This window comes from Phaseolus vulgaris, chromosome 7, assembly GCF_051622355.1.
Source record: "Phaseolus vulgaris cultivar YP4 chromosome 7, ASM5162235v1, whole genome shotgun sequence".
Classification (NCBI taxonomy): Eukaryota; Viridiplantae; Streptophyta; class Magnoliopsida; order Fabales; family Fabaceae; genus Phaseolus; species Phaseolus vulgaris.
Window position 1 is genome coordinate 52,222,072 of NC_143504.1, and position 17,373 is coordinate 52,239,444.

At 32.2% G+C, this 17,373-nt stretch overlaps 2 protein-coding genes across 3 annotated transcripts; both read right to left on the reverse strand.

Annotated features, from left to right (window-relative positions):
• Positions 1 to 162: 162 nt before the first annotated feature.
• LOC137830105 (ADP-ribosylation factor) lies at positions 163 to 3,350 on the reverse strand. 2 transcript variants are annotated; one of them, XM_068637241.2, is made up of 7 exons: positions 3,196 to 3,350; positions 2,513 to 2,670; positions 2,257 to 2,327; positions 1,043 to 1,162; positions 659 to 777; positions 470 to 551; positions 163 to 386 (listed from the first exon to the last, which is right to left on the reverse strand). In XM_068637241.2, exons 2-7 carry the CDS (start codon positions 2,658 to 2,660, stop codon positions 381 to 383), a joined length of 546 nt encoding a protein of 181 aa, XP_068493342.1. In that variant the 5' UTR covers positions 2,661 to 2,670; positions 3,196 to 3,350; the 3' UTR covers positions 163 to 380. The 2 variants fall into 2 exon arrangements, with proteins under 2 accessions (XP_068493342.1, XP_068493343.1); XM_068637242.2 differs by lacking the exon at positions 3,196 to 3,350 and adding an exon at positions 3,059 to 3,177.
• Positions 3,351 to 16,486: 13,136 nt separating this feature from the next.
• LOC150025989 (uncharacterized) lies at positions 16,487 to 17,373 on the reverse strand. The gene is made up of 2 exons (XM_090305170.1): positions 17,149 to 17,373; positions 16,487 to 17,034 (listed from the first exon to the last, which is right to left on the reverse strand). Exon 2 carries the CDS (start codon positions 16,986 to 16,988, stop codon positions 16,620 to 16,622), a length of 369 nt encoding a protein of 122 aa, XP_090161296.1. The 5' UTR covers positions 16,989 to 17,034; positions 17,149 to 17,373; the 3' UTR covers positions 16,487 to 16,619.

Consider the following 17,373-nt stretch of genomic DNA (forward strand, 5'->3'; position numbering starts at 1 on the left):
TAGCAATACAACTATTGAAAAGTAGCGTTGCGCTTAATCAAAATCATATACTAAGTAGAAGTTGCACATTGTACACCCGAACAACTAATCGAGGCTTAAAATGAAAAGGTATAGAGATTATTGACTTATGCAGAATTCTAAGATAACCATGATCGCTGCATGTGTAGTTTGTAATTCATTAATATTATTAATTATTTAGGAATTCTACAGAAACGAATACGATTGCTATGATAATAGAATATCAAACACCTAAATAAGACAAAAGAAGGACTTGATAAAGAGTTGAAAAAAAGACTTTAATGCTAAGAGAACATCAACCGATCAACTTCAAAATATAATCGTAAAGCCGAGCAAGATAGCAGCGTTCCCCAAAAATGTCCCTAAGCCTGATCCAGAAAAGTAAACAGAAATCAACTAGAGTTATACAGGTCAAGCATCGAACGTAAGAGATGAAGAATTTATGCCCTACCTTGTTAGCTATATTATTGGAGAGCCAGTCCAGTCCTTCATAGAGCCCTTCCCCAGAGGTGGCACATGTGCTCTGAATATACCTGTGATGAACAAAAAAAAGAAACACCCAACACCAAAATCCAATTACCATCAGTACTCGATAAAGATGGCAGCAGGCGACAGACATAACAGAAATGCATTTGAATACCAGTGGCGTTGACGAAGAGAATGAAGACCAAGCTTGTCTGTGATTTCTGCGGCATTCATAGCATTTGGAAGATCTTGTTTGTTGGCAAATACAAGGAGAACTGCATCTCTCAACTCATCCTATAAATTAACCAAGTAGATAACTAAATTTTCCACTGCAGCAGTTTCACCATCAACACTTAATCAATCGAGAAAGGCTACAGCCAGAAGATTATCAATAAAAAGAGTATAACTAATGCCGTGTTTGTAGTTGACAGAATAAGAGAAGTATCAGAATTCAAAATCCAATATTATTTAAAACAACTGAATATGCAAGACATTTCAATCACAGTGGTGCTGTCCACATTAATTTACATTCATCTTGCTCTTAGTTTAATCTATTTACCTCATTCAGCATCCGGTGGAGCTCATCTCTAGCCTCAACAACACGGTCACGATCATTGCTATCCACAACAAATATAAGTCCCTGAGTGTTTTGGAAGTAGTGTCTCCATAAAGGACGAATCTGTGAGAGCACCGTACAAGAGACCATTCATGTTTAGCATACAAGAATCAAGATGAAGGCAAGACATAACCTAATAGAACTTGTATTGTATGTACTCTAATAAGGGTGCAAAAGTCATAGCAACATAAAAACAATTTCAAAAGTAAACAGGAACATAGATATTTTGCTACCAAACCAGTACAATTTTTTTTTGTCAATCTAAAGCTCATAATAGAATATATACTTGGTAAGTACTTCCAAAGAAAAACAAAATGAACAAATGAAGAATGTTCTTAACAGAAATGCATTAAATATGCTGGGAAGATGGACTACTCGACACAGATTGTCTATAGGTAAATGCAACTCATCAATGAACACAAATATATATATAGAGAGAGACACACACACACATGTACAGAGGATTATGTTTAACATCTAAACTGTAAGCCGCATGTACAGGAAAAACTTGAAAACTTCGAGGCTCAATACGTAGTTCATGTTTGTATTGTGTGCTAATGAGAGAACCTCTGCTAGGCACAAGACCATCAATAAGCATATTTTCATCAAAACCTATAAATTTCAAGCAGCCAAATCTAGAATAAATCGTGACAGATTGCAAATGTCTACATATAAGGAAACACAAAGCTCGTATATGTTCATATGCAGTGGTGGAGCTTCTCTAGGTGGCAGCTGTCCCCAAATTTTGAATCTTGTCATAAATTTTCTTTCACATTCAAAGCTTTAAGCTTTTAACCACAACTACATAGAAGCCTTCATTAATCTCTTGTCCCAATCAAACGTTTGGGTGATGTTCTGAAGTGCTCCATCGCTGTTTATATAAATTTTGTTTAATTATTTTTAAAATGTAAGTCCAACACAACACAACGCTGATAATTTTCTCTTCAAAGAAAACTTGAAAGGAGAGGGATGGCATATATGTAGCTTATGTTGATCGTCAAAAGTAGGTTAACAAAGAAAGTAGTTACTGCACATGTTCACATCTGTTGTCTCAGGTTCAGAGTGCTTTATCGAAAAAAGAAAAGGAACAGGAAAAATTAAAAAACGATAATTCCAAAACCTTAACAGATCTTAATACAAATATGCAAGCAACGGACCTTGTCTTGGCCACCCACATCCCACACAGTAAAGCTAATATTTTTATATTCCACAGTCTCCACATTAAATCCTGTATAACAACAAACATAAGCATCAATTGGCAATTCCTTTTTCAACAACGAAAAAATGTACAAGAGAAGTTGGACGGTGAGTTTGAATCAGATCATAAAAGTACCTAAAACTGTGGAGAATAAAAGAAGTAGCAACATAAGCAAGCAAAAATGAAGCATGTAAAAGACAAATTCAGGAGAATACCAATAGTGGGAATGGTTGTCACAATCTCTCCCAGCTTGAGCTTGTACAATATGGTTGTCTTACCAGCAGCGTCGAGACCTACCATGAGAATACGCATCTCTTTCTTCGCAAAGAGCCGGCTAAAAAGCTTGGTGAAAGACAACCCCATCTTACTTCAACTGGATGCAGAAATTCAATCAGATACTCCGAGTCAAATCTCACATTTTAAGAATATATGTACATGAGAACCATTAACCTTAATTTTCCAAATTCAGACGGAGTTACAAAACAAATAAAAAATTACAAGCAAGTGACATCCTAGAATTTTTTGAAAATTAAGAGGCAGCGTCAAGTGCTAATTTATTTCACCAAATCTATCAAACAAATAGAATAACATAATTCGGTGCGAGGTAAAATGAACAGTCGGTTAAACACAATTACGAAAGAAAGTTTCGAAAATAAAACGATTCGATATTGAGCATAACATAGCAAATGCGAGAGCAGAGATCTCCGTAATTGAGAAAAAAACTGCTTGATTTTGTAATTGAAAATGAGAAACGGTTTTACTTGCAACAGATCTGCTAGCATAACACGTAACAAGATGGCGAGGATTTCAATGCAGAATTTGAATAAAAGGTATTCAGATCTAGAGCAAGCGAGATGCAAAAATGAATGAGTCACAGTGCAAAGGAGAAGAATCTTACAGAGAGAGAGGTGCAGAAGAAGAAGAGGCAGAGAATTGAGATTATTAGAGAAGTTGAGAGGTTAGATCCAAGAAGAAGCTCCCTCCAAATCCAACACTGGTGGGGAAGGGGAATGATGCTCTTTACTTTTAATATTATTGAGTTATTTTAGTACCAAAAATTATTATTTAATATAATAAAACATAAATACTAATCTATATACTCTTTAATACACTACTTAATTATACATCCTCGTATACGATTAGATTATAATATATTTTAACTTAATTTATTTCATGTATAGTATAAATCTTAAAATTTATTCATCAAATAATATGTCAACAAAGTATTTATAATGTGTTCGCATGAACAAAAATTAGAAGTATATAAAATATTTTAGAAGTAATATTTTTATGTAAAATATTTGAAATATTTTTTATGATAAAATGCGGTATTTAGATTGAAAATATAAAATATTAAAATCTTTAAAATGATTAAAATAATTTGATTAGTTAATATTATAGAAATACTTATTTTTTATATTTTCACTACTTTCATATTTATCTTTATTTTCTCTATAGTTCAGAATCAATCGAGATATCGTGAGTTTTTTTTTAAGTTAGAGTATTTTTTTTATCAATATCAATGAAATTAATTTTTTTACTAAGATGGAATAATGTTATATGTTTTAATTTAAATTAATTAATATTTTTTTAATTAATATTAATAGTGTTTTTTTGTCAATGTCAAATATTTTTTTTAGTTGGAGTTAGTCAGAATAATGTAACTAACAGTAATCTTAGTTGTTTTTAAGTTGATGTAACATCAAATTATTTCTCTATTATACTAATTTGAGTTCTTTTGTCAACATTGACAAAAACTACTTTTCAACTAATATTGTTTAGTTTTTTAATGTTAGTTGTGGTGTATTAACTCTAAATCATTATCTTATAAAAATATATCATTTATTAAAGAGAATACAATATTATAAAGTTTAGTTAGATCATTTACTATCAATCACTTTTTTTTACAAGGTAATATTTTGTTTTAACTGTCTTAATATTTCTTGTCATTCATTTTCTTAGTTAGTTTTATATACAAAGAACATATTTGATGGGTATGTGTAATATATGTTGAGTTAGTATTTACTTTATGTTATAATACAATTGTTTTTTTTTTTTTTTTGTAAACCAAACAATTGATGTCATTTATAGGGATGAGTCAAAGAGAGTCAAGAAAATTAAGGTTTAAAAGGCATGATCACTAAGTTTAACATTGAGAAATTTTCTTGTGAGAAAGACTTCATCTTATAAAGGATCAAAATGATAAAAGTTATTTTAATACACTAAAATGTATTAATGCGATACAAAATGAGATGAATATGTTAATATCTTTATCTTATAAGGAGAAGAATTCACGTAATAAACAAAGTTATTTATTGATTAATTAATTATTATTTTTAATTGATAATTACTATCTTCCAATTAATATATGTTAAGATAATTTTTTCATGTGTCATAATTATTTATTAATGGACTTTGATTAATGTTTTATCTCTTGGTTACTTTTTGTGTAGTTATTTAAAAAATTATATTTTTATTGCTAACTATTTTTTAAGGTTATGATTCTTGTTTGTTTTAAGAATCATTCTACTCACATAAAGGGGAATTTTGATATAAGATGCTATTTATTAAATAAAAGAAGAAGAACTATGAATTAGTATTAAGAAACTAATAATGCACAACAACCACTTGATAGGATAGGATCAAAATGGCTCTGATACCATATTATGAAATGGATTTTAAGCCTAACTCAACCTCATAAAATCGGTTCATAAGGTGAGATTTACACCCACTTATATACAATGAATTGTCCTCATCTCTAATCGATGTAGGATCTCCAACAATATCATTTATAATAACTTGAACAAATTATCTAGATAAGGGTAATAAATTGAAATTTGTAGAAGCAATTTTCAATCTACACTTTCAAATGTGACATTTCAAAATGCACTATGCTATAGAAACGTCTTTGTCTTCATGCACTTAATCTGTGTAGAATCCTTTGTCTATCACCTCCTCTTCCCTTTAATCATCACCATGATGATGGTTTCTCTTACCGTTGAAAGGATTATAGGGTTGCAATTTCAGGTCTTTCACATCATCCTTCATTGCCTTTGTTATCTGATAAACACCATCATTCTTATTCACCTCTCTTCTTTCCCCCACAACACAAAATACAGACCAAACACTATCAACAGAGACCCTATGCACTGGAAAAAAAAATAAAAAACCTTACATGAGGAACAAACAAATCAAATTGAAAAAACCATAATGTACAATTTTTATGGGTGAGTATTGAATTTGAGTGAAGTCCTTGTAATTTCATACGTGCCAATATATAATTGTTAGTACAGCAGGACCAACTAAGAACAATAATGATGAGAAACAATAAAGGGCAGACCCTAGACAGAGCTTTCGCCCTCTAGAAATAGTTGCCTAAAACCAACATTGTAAAATATTTTTCTTTTCTTTTCAATTTTTACAATTTTTTATATCGTTTAGGGATTAAAAAACTTTGCTATATATGAATATTTAATGTATTGGTCGGTATCGGACAAGTCAATATCGATCTCGGTGACCGACCGTCCGAATCAAAAAGCTCTTCGAGACATGCAATAAATAATGGTAACAACATAGTAGCGTTGAATGAGTCATAATTTGTATCCCGAAATATATGGGAATAACTCTGACGAATCAGCTAAAACGGATTAACTGAAAGGTACACATCCCTAGTAATAAGGGATCACGATGCATATCAAATAATAACTTATGTATGGCCCATCAGGGTCAGGACCCATAAACCAATGCTATAAATAAAGCCCTCTATGGAGAAGTAAGGTATGTTTTTTTCATTTTACCAGAACACACTCTTAAAACTAGAGTACTTGCTTGAGCGTCATAGTACATTTTGCAAGTAATCCTTCAATCGAACATCAACATTTGAGGAATGAGGTTTGAAGCAACTAGGAGATACCTACACATCAACAATTGTACACCTAATTACAGGTACTATCTAGGTCCTCTACCTAGACAGGTACAACAGGGCCCAACTAAGAACAACAATGATGACAAACAGTAAAAGGGAAAACACAAACACATAGTAAAATACTTTTCTTTTCTTTTTAATTTTTTTATATCGTTTAAAGATTTAAAAACTTTGCTATGTATGAATATTTAACTTTTGATATGAAGATATATTAATTGAATTAAACAAGAGAGGTATTCGTGAGCTTTTATAAATAATAAGTGTTAATGTGTAAGTAAAAATGTATCAAGACAAAGGATCGGGAATGAAATGTTGTAGAGTATGAGAGAGAGATATGTCTCTTTATGCAAATATATACACAAGAAACAACAAGTATGGGATACCATGGATAGCATTAGCGTCAGAAAAGTGTTGAGTGTTCCTAATATACAAAATAAAACAAGAAACATAAACAGAGAGTGCATGTATGTATGTGATCCATTTTTTCGAAAAAAAAACAAATTTAGGTAACTACTTACGCAAACATTAACATTCTTAACAATGTCTAAATACATGACAAGATTTTTTTAAAACAAAAACAAAATTATGTAATTACTAGTATGAATGTCTCTAATGTTGTATCTTATCGTACCATAAAACAATTATCAAAATGTCATAGTTGAAATATTTTTAAACCTGCTCATGAACCTACTCTATCCAATAAAGGTAGATATCCCAAAAATAATTTTGTTTCCCTCCATTATTCGTTTGAGTAAAAACTATCATCAGTAAACCAATTATCTATTTTCACTATTCCTTAACTAATCAGCAGTGGAGAATTGCAACAAGATATCCACAAGAAAAATATAAATTGGATGGCACTGAATTGGATGTCACACAATTGAAAGATTTAAAGTCAAACCAGTGAACAAGAATTTTTCTAGCAACTAGCTATTATTGAAAATTCATTTTTTTATATAAGTTTCTTCTATGATAAGTGTTGGGAAAAAACGGGTAATTTTCCCACTAAAACAAAACCCTAACAAAGCTACCCGACAAATAATATTGAATAAATACAACGGAATAATAAAAGAGATAAAGAGGAAAAAAACACACCAGAAAATTATTAACGGAGTTCGGCCAATTTAGCCTAATCTCCAAGCACAGCAAAAACAACCCACTTTTATTATTATGGGAGAAAATATTACAAATTTGGGATATCTAACAGTGAAGGATGAACGTTTAATTTATAACCCTCAAACCTCCTTCCCAAATAATGAACCCACCGATATGGGACTTGGGATTAAGCCAAAATCAACAAATTCCACCTTGGCTTAATTTCAAGTCCCACCTAAAACAAATCTTCTCAAAACATGCAGTACTTCAAATTTGCGCCTCCGGGCGCCAACTTCAAATGTGCAAGATATTAACCAAGTCTAAACAGTGTTCAAACTTGGTCCTTGTAACCACCTTGGTGAGCATATCTGCAGGATTCTCCGTAGTGTGAATCTTCTGGAGAACAATCTCCTCTTCTTCAAGAATCTCACGCACAAAGTGATAACGAACATCAATATGCTCCGTCCGTGCATGAAAGACTTGATTCTTTGCTAAATGAATAGCACTCTGACTGTCAGAATATAACTTTAGTTGTTTCTGACCAACTCCCAAGTCTTTAAGCAACCCATGAAGCCAAATTGCTTCCTTCACAACCTCTGTAATCGCCATATACTTTGCCTCTGTCGTAGACAAAGCCACCGTAGACTGCAAGGTAGACTTCCAACTAACTGACGCTTTTGCTAAAGTGAATAAATAGCCAGTTGTAGACCGTCGCTTATCCAAATCACCTGCATAATCAGAATCACAATATCCAACTATGCATTGACCAAGTGATTCATCTTGCTCAAATGTCAATCCAACATCTAAGGTATTTTGGAGGTACCGTAGAATCCATCTCACAGCTTGCCAATGTCCCTTGCCCGGATCATGCATGTACCTGCTAACAACACTCACAGCCTGTGAAATATCTGGTCTCGTACACACCATTGCATACATCAAGCTTCCAACTGCATTTGCATATGGGACTTTCGCCATGTATTCTCGTTATTCATCAGTCGTCGGAGATAAACGGCTACTCAATTTCAAATGAGGAGCAAGTGGGGGTACTTACAGGTTTTGTATCTTCGTGTATACCAAAATGTTGTAGTACCTTCTACAAATACTGCTTCTGTGACAGCCAAAGTTTTCCCCTCTCCCTGTCCCTGTTTATCTCCATGCCGAGAATCTTCTTGGCTTCCCCCAAATCCTTCATCTCGAACTCTTTACTCAACTGAGCCTTTAACCTATCAATCTCAACTTGGCTCTTTGTTGCAATCAGCATATCATCAACATATAAGAGTAAGTAAATGTAGGAACCATCTTCAAGTCTGCGCAAATACACACAGTGATCATATTTGCTTCTCTTGTACTTCTGATCCTTCATGAACTTATCAAATCGTTTGTACCACTGTCTCGGAGATTGTTTCAGTCCGTACAACGATTTGATAAGTTTACAAACCCAATCTTCTTTACCATCAACCTTGTATCCTTCTGGTTGAGTCATATAGATTTCCTCATTCAAATCACCGTGTAGGAATGTGGTCTTTACATCAAGTTGAGCTAACTCCAAATTCAACTGTGCTACCAAGGCCAACAAAATTCGAATGGAAGAATGTTTAACAACTAGAGAAAATACCTCATTATAATCAATTCCCTCCCTCTGAGCAAAGCCTTTAGCAACCAACCTTGCCTTGTAGCGAACATCTTCTTTATTAGGAAATCCTTATTTCTTTGCAAATACCCATTTGCACCCAATTGCCTTCTTACCTTTTGGTAATTGTGCCAACTTCCACGTCTTGTTCTTCTTTAAAGACTGCATCTCCTCTTCCATCGCACCTGCCCAATTACCACTCTCTGAACTCAGAATGGCTTCTAGGTAAGTGGATGGAATGTCATCAACAACTGGAAGTGCATAGGCAACCATATCCATGAAACGAGCAGGCTTCTGAATATCTCGTCTCTGTCTTCTAACTGCAATTGGCGTTGATTGTTGTTGAGATTCTTGGGTAGGAACCTCTTCCTCATCTGACTCTTCTTCTGCCATAGGAGAGTCACTTGCGGTATTTCGTGTTGGGATCACCACTGTCGGCTCAAACTCCACCTGCTTCCGGGCACACTCCACTTGTTGTGGAGTACTATCAGCTCCTTCTGGATTTACCTTCTTTAACATGGCAGATTCATCAAAGGTAACATCCCTGCTGATAATCGTTTTCTTTGCCTCTAGACACCACAAACGGTATCCCTTCACTCAAGGACTAAAGCCCATGAAAAGAGCCTTCTTTGCCCGTGGATCCAAATTTGATTCAATCACATGATAATATGCAATAAAACCAAAAACATGCAAAGAATCATAATCAGTTGCAGGTTTTCCAGACCATACCTCTAACGGGGTTTTGCCATCTATAGCAGATGATGGCAAACGATTGACAAGATGTTGAGCGTATGTCACAGCCTCAGCCCAAAACTCTCTGCCTAACTCAGCATTAGACAACATACAACGAACTTTCTCCACGAGTGTCTTGTTCATACGCTCCGAAACCCCATTCTGTTGTGGTGTTTTTCTAACAGTGAAGTGCCGAACTATGCCACAATCTTGGCATACCTTCAGGAACGGATCACTCTTGTATTCTCCTCCATTGTCTGTTCGGAGAACCTTAATCTTCCTTCTTGTCTGGTTTTCAACTTGAGTTTTCCACTTAAGGAAAATTTCAAGCACATCATTTTTGTTCTTCATAGTAAACACCCAAACTCTCCTGGAAAAATCATCAACAAAAGTGACAAAATAATGCCTACCTCCGATTGACGGAGTCTTGGCAGGTCCCCACACATCTGAATGCACATAATTCAAAATACCCTTGGTATTGTGAATTGTAGTGCCAAACTTCACTCTTCGTTGTTTTCCCAGAACACAATGCTCACAAAATTCAAGTTTGCAAGCCTTCGTACCTTTCAACAGTCCCTGCTTGGTAAGAATTTGCAAGGATTTCTCTCCAGCATGTCCCAATCTCATATGCCACAACTTTGTTGCCTCGACATCCTTCTTAGTGCTAGAAGTTGTTGCCGCTACTGTCCCCACCACTGTACTACCTTGGTAGTAATACAAGTTGTTCTTCCTCACGCCTTTCAACATCACCAGTGCTCCTGAAGTTGCTTTAAGAATTCCATCTCGCATCGTCACAACTAGGCCTTTAGATTCTAAAGCCCCCAATGAGATGAGATTCTTCTTCAACTTTGGCACGTACCGTACATCCCGCAAAATTCTGGTGGATCCATCATGATTCTGCAGCTTGATTGAACCTATCCCAACTGTCTTACATGGATTATCATTACCCATGTAAACAACCCTGCCATCGAGTTCCTGAAATTCAAAGAACCATTCCCGAATGGGACACATATGATAGGTACAACCTGAATCCAATAACCACTCATATGGATACGATAATGCTGAAAGCGAGACAATTAAAGAGATATATGATTCCACATCACTTTTGCATTCTGCAACATTTGCATCTTGCGGAGCCTTCCCTTTCTTCTGCAGTTTTGGACAGTCTTTCTTCTCGTGTTCTTTCTCATGACAGAAAGCACACTCATCTTTGGCAACGACTCGACCTTTAGACTTAGACCTCCCTCTTCTCCCCTTTGTCTGACTTTGCTGACGACCTCTTGCCATCACAAACTCAAAATATTGTATTCAATATTACAAACAATTTCAAACAACCCAAGGGCGAACCTTCGGCTCTGATACCACTTGTTGGGAAAAAACGGGTAATTTTCCCACTAAAACAAAACCCTAACAAAGCTACCCGACAAATAATATTGAATAAATACAGCGGAATAATAAAAGAGATAAAGAGGAAAAAAACACACCAAAAAATTGTTAACGGAGTTCGGCCAATTTAGCCTAATCTCCGAGCACAGCAAAAACAACTCACTTTTATTATTATGGGAGAAGATATTACAAATTTGGGATATCTAACAGTGAAGGAGGAGCGTTTAATTTATAACCCTCAAACCTCTTTCCCAAACAATGAACCCACTGATGTGGGACTTGGGATTAAGCCAAAATCAACAATAAGAACTTAGGTTCATTTACAAGGCTTTCTGTCAAAGATGTTTTATTATTAGTGAAAATCTATCTAGTCACACAACATCCACAAAATAAGAATATTAGATGTGTGACAACAAGTAGATGACTTAAATGATCTAAATAAACAATGGTGGACCAAATATCAAATTTCAAGAACGAGTATTTTTCATAAAGAAAAAAAATAAAATTATTGAAAAAAGATGTGAAAATTTGGAACGATAAGGTCTTTAGGAATATTAATAGAACAAAAAAAGTTAATACATAAGGGTAAGAAACCTATAACTAAAGGATGAGAACATAAGACTAAATGAACCTAAAAAGAAAAAGAGAAGCGAGCTCTTAGCTGAACTGAAAGGGTGTTTTTTTGTCAAGAGGCATTAGTAAAACAAAAGGCAAGAGTAAAATGGTTATCCCTAGGTTATTCGAATTCTAGATACTATCACTCCTTAATAATTTGGAAGAGAATGAAAAGTGGCATTAGAGGTGTGAGAATAAATGGGGAATGTATAGATGAGCCAAAGTCAATAAAGGAGATTAAAAACTATTTTAAGGGACAATTTGAAGAGAAGAGCAAACTAAAAATGAACTTAGATGGTGTGCAATTTCAGTCCATTTCTAAGGAGGATAACATAGAACTTACAACCCAATTTACAAAAGAAGAAATACATGGGGCAATGTGGAAATGTGAGGGGAATGAAAATTAGGAGAAGATATCAACTTCATATGCGTGAATAATATTCATAATATATTAATTCTAAAAGTTGTGCTAAGGTGTTTCAAAGTGATATCATGACTCAAGATTAATTTTCACAAGAGCAAGGGATTGGGGTAAATGAAAGTCAACTACACCAATTTGTTGCTATCCTTAACTGCTCAAATATGTCAATCCCATTTACATATTTAGGAATCCCAATAGGGGATAATTTGAGGAAGGTAAAGACGTGAAATACCATGCTACATAAGATTAGGAAGAGATTAACATGTTGAAAGGGTAAACACATATATTTTATGAGAAGGTTTTGCCTAATTAAGTTTGTAATTTTAGTTCTTCCTCTTTTCTTCTTATCATTCTTTAAAGCTCAAAAAAGATAATAAATGAGATTAGGAAGATACAAAAACAATCTTTTGCAAATATGGCTTGTAAGATAATAAAATATCATGGGTGAAGTTGGATACAATATGTATACCAAAAGAAAGAGGTGGGTTAGACATAAGAGATGTCAAAAATATTTAATGAGACATTACTTGGAAAATGGGAGTGGAGGTTTGCAACACAAGAAACAAGGATGTGTAGAGATATATTAATATCCAAAAGTATGGAGATTGGAGGGAGTTAAACACAATACAACATTCTAAGCATGAATCAATATGGTGGAGAGACTAAAGAAGTATGTGATGTACGACATTTACGTAATAAGCGAATTTTCAGTGTAGATAACATTATAACATTCAAGTCAACGATAAGTCAACATGAAATATCTTAACATCCTAATCCACACTGAAAATTTGTTTGTCATGTAAAAAAAATGACAATAACTTATTTCAATAATTTTCTTACTAAGTTTAAAGATTGGATAATGAAAAAAAATCAATTTCAACTAAAATTACGAAAACCATATTTAACTTTTTTTTTTTTTTATGTATGGTCCATAATTTTTTTTCTCTAACTCTATGTTTTCAACTCAAACAAACTTTTAATTTTTTTATTCTATTTTTTTTATTTCCATTGAATTAAACAAATTATATGGATCGTGTTTGATTCCATGTGATGAACGATTTTCCTTCATCTGTATGGATGACGTATTTCCCTTGCAAGCTGCACCCATAAAAGACCAGCACAAGGTGGGCCTTTCCCTAAAGCTAAAGCCTAAATATGTTTCCTATTATTTCTCTTGTCGTTTACCATATAAATAGATGGTCATTGTTACCTTCATATTCGGAGACTTTTTCTTTCTGTTTGATGTGTAGTAAGATATTCTCTTTCAACAATTCAATATTAACTTCTATCAAGGGACAAATATCATGCAAGTAAATTTTGATCTCTTTTTACCAAAAATATACATATAACTAAAAATTGAAGCCTAAATAAAAATATATTAAAAAATCCAACCCTATACTATTTATTAGTAGGGATGACATCATATCTAAACAGTTCAGTCTAAACAAATTACATAAACTTTCTTTCTTTACACTAAACAGTAAAAACCATCCGTTCACAACTCTTTATAATAATATTTTAAATTAAAAAATAAAATAAAAATAATTAAAATATTCATTTATTAAGATATTAAATGGGTTGTTTGTACATACGATGAAAATGTATTACCATCCATAAATACTTTTCAATTTGTATTTTTTTAAAACTTTAAATAAGAATATAAATTTTATCTTAAATTATAATCCAATTTTTTTAAAAAATATTTGAATTTTTTTTATCAGCAATAAAAATAATTCAAATAAGTTTAATGCAAAGTATAACTTTAAATAAAATTTATTAGTTTTTATAAAAATAATTTCATAAATATAAATAAAAAACATATAAATTTATAAAATAAAATTTTAAACAAATTCAATTATTAATGTTTTTTGCTAAATTTTTTACTTTTGTCATCTAATTCCAAAAAATATCTAAATAAACGATTAATAACTAATACAAAGACATTATTATTAAAATTGGAATCAAATATTAAAACATAAAATTTTAGAAGTTTACATATATATATATATATTGACATCCATCAAATAGAAAACACTCACTTGATATTCTAAATAATAATATTTATTTTATTTTTTAATTTAAAATTATAATATATATTATTATATTATTAAAGTGGGTTGTGAAGTGAATGTTATTTTTTGTAAAAGTGTAAACAACTCTTTTTCCATATAATATAGACATTTTAATATAATAAATAATAAATATTTCCTAATGTGGATATATGGTCATCATCTTAAGTTAGTATGTTGGTTTTGGTACAAAAGTGGATTCTACTAACTTTTGCTCAGTGGGATTGTTTTCCAGGATCATGCTTCCTTAATTAAAGAAAAGGATGAACACAACATGGAGAATGAGCTCTATTGGAGTACGCAGGAAAATATATGATATTAAGGTAGAGTGGGTGATACGATAGGTCTAATACAAACATTCATTAATGTAGACTTTGATACTATATTTTGAAATGGACTTTAAATCTAACTTAATTTCATAAAATTTTACACTCACTTATATATTATGAAAGAGTCTAATTTCTAGTCGATGTAGGATTTTCAACAAATTTTTGTTAACCATGATATTAGAAATTTTATATGAAGTTTGATATGAAGAATGAAGTGTTTTTTTTCAATGTATTATTAAGTGGGTGACTTTTTTTTCTGATAAAAAAATTATACATATATATGATTTATATTTATTACAGATTTTAATATATATATATATATATGAATATAATTTTTTTTTCTGAGACTTACTTATTTTTTGGTCATGAGATTATTATTATGAAAATGTTAACTTTACTGTGTTTTTCATTCTTTTATTTATCTTCATCTCTTCTTAATAATATTATACTACTATTTAGTATTATATCTACACTTTTTTTCTTATTTATTTTTTGAAGTGTTAAATAATAATATGAGACATGAATGCATTATTTTGATCTATGTTAACATCACGGGTGTAGACTGTTTCTTGATTGTGTCTATGGAAAAAAAGTACCATTATTGATTAATTTTTCCAATTTACTTTTGTTCACTTTGACACATTTGTGAAATTTGGCCCTCTCATGTGGTTTGTGGTTGTGGGCTTGGAAAATTGGTCCAGTGAGTGATGCTCCTTTTCCCAACATGCTTAATTCAAATTGAGGCAGTTGTCTGATGTCAAGCTAACGTATCACCCCCACTTACCTCAACCTGCTCAATCATTACCATCACACTTTCATACAGACACATGAAAACTGTCAAAAACATATTTTATATACAATATTCTTATTACCGGGAATTGGGTCTGAATACCTTTCAGGTGGTAAATGACTCTTGAGAATGATAGAATATATCTATAATAATGGTTATCACTCATATTTTCCGTTTTCTTAGTATAATTGTAAATTTACTTATCATGATTAATAATCAAAGGAAGATCACTACTACCATCAATTGTTAGGAAATGAAGGTTATTTACTATTAATTATTTTTATTATTATTGTTTTTTTCTAGAATCATTATATATAGGGATTTTCTTTAAATAATGTAACACACAACAAACAACAACATATACTTGTTTCTTCTCTCTTCTCATATATTCTCTATTTTTTCTTTTGGTGTAAGTGTTTAACCCATACATAGAGAATTTGTTTTGGAGTTATTTATCTATTAGTCAGAGAGAAATTTATTGTACTCTCAGTACCATTATAGTGGAAGTTTTGTCTCCCTTGCCGTAGTTTTTAACTTCTATTTAAAGGGGTTTTCCACCTAAAAATTTATGGTATCATTCTCATTTTTCTTATTATTTTAATTTATTTGAAATTATCACACTTCCACACACGATATCTCTAAGAAAATAAATTTATAATTAAGTGATAATGTTTAGACTTATTATTCTATTAAAAAAATAGAAAAAAAAACTCATAAAAATGTATTGATAATACTATTTTATAGGTGGGTTATAAGTGTTTATACATAATGTTAAATAACGATTATTGGTCGAGATGTATATGACTTTAATGATAAGTATGCGAAGAGAAAATCAAGATAATTATCTAATTATTTTTGGACAATTCTGTTTAACATTCCATAAATGTTGATTAGTTCCCAAAAATTTCGTTTGTGATAGAATGTGGAGATTTAGAAATCATCGTCAAGAGGACTTGCCAGGGTCACGTCTTAACGCCTAACTGGACCGAACAAATATAAATGATAATTTTAATCATAACTCAACTCTGATAAAATCAGTTTAAAATGATTTTAATATAATATTACAAATAGACTTTAATCATAATTCAAGATTTGAGATGATTTTAATATCATATTACAAAATAAATTTTAAATTTAATTTTTTATAAGATTAAATTACAGTTCACTTCGTAATAATAATTAAAATATATAATAAAATTAAAAGTATAAAATATATATTTTATATATCTTGATTGAGGAAATACAGGGAAAATTGAAGGAACAAAGCAATTTGGTGTTGAAATTAATGACTGGCAAGGCAATCCATTACATTACACGTTATTGGAGTTAATTATAAAGAAAGAGTTAGGTCTAAATCATGGCTTGGTTTGTTGTTATTTCCATTTTGAGGCTGTGGGTGTGGCTGTGTGGTTGCATCTGGTGATGGCTCTTTCTCTGTCACTTTCCCTGAAGGACCTGGTGCATCTTCTTTATACTTAATCTTGGCCAACTCTTGATCATCCATGAAATCTTCTGGTTCAAAAGTTGGTTTCCAAACACCCTTTGCCTTCTCTTCTTCCTTCTCTTTAGACAACCGATCCCTTGCATCTTTCGTGCTCTTAATCAGTGCAAAGAACTTCTCCATCTGCTCCTCCTCACTCTCTTCCTCCCTCTCCATTTTCCTCTTCCTTCTTCCTCCTTCCATTCTTCTCACTACCATTCACTCTCTATTCCCTTTTTATTACTTCATGCCTTGGTAATGGTACCTGACGAGGAATCGCAAAAAATGGAAAAAGAAAAAAATAAACAGTGTGGATCCAAATTAAATTAAATACAGTAAAAGTGAACAATTTTAGAATGGATAATAATTAATATATTACCTGTCATAGTTAAGTATATGCAAGTGATCCTCTCTAACCACTTCAATGCACCAAACCCTACCTCTTTCTTCAAATTGAATTCAAGAGAGGTAATTAAAGACCTTCTTGCTTTGTTTTGCTCAATAGATTAATGGATTCACAAGAATTTGAACATGGTTTTAACTTCAGGACACGAAGGGTACCATGGTAGTTAGATGGAGCCCAAGGCTACCTTCTAAACCTATT

Coding starts and splice junctions, on each gene's coding strand:
- LOC137830105 (XM_068637241.2), bottom strand. CDS start 2,660: ATGGGGTTGTCTTTCACCAAGCTTTTTAGCCGGCTCTTTGCGAAGAAA. Junction 778..1,042: donor TCCACCGGATGCTGAATGAG/GTAAATAGATTA, acceptor GTTAATTTATAG/GATGAGTTGAGAGATGCAGT. Junction 552..658: donor TCTCTTCGTCAACGCCACTG/GTATTCAAATGC, acceptor TGTTCATCACAG/GTATATTCAGAGCACATGTG.
- LOC150025989 (XM_090305170.1), bottom strand. CDS start 16,988: ATGGTAGTGAGAAGAATGGAAGGAGGAAGAAGGAAGAGGAAAATGGAG.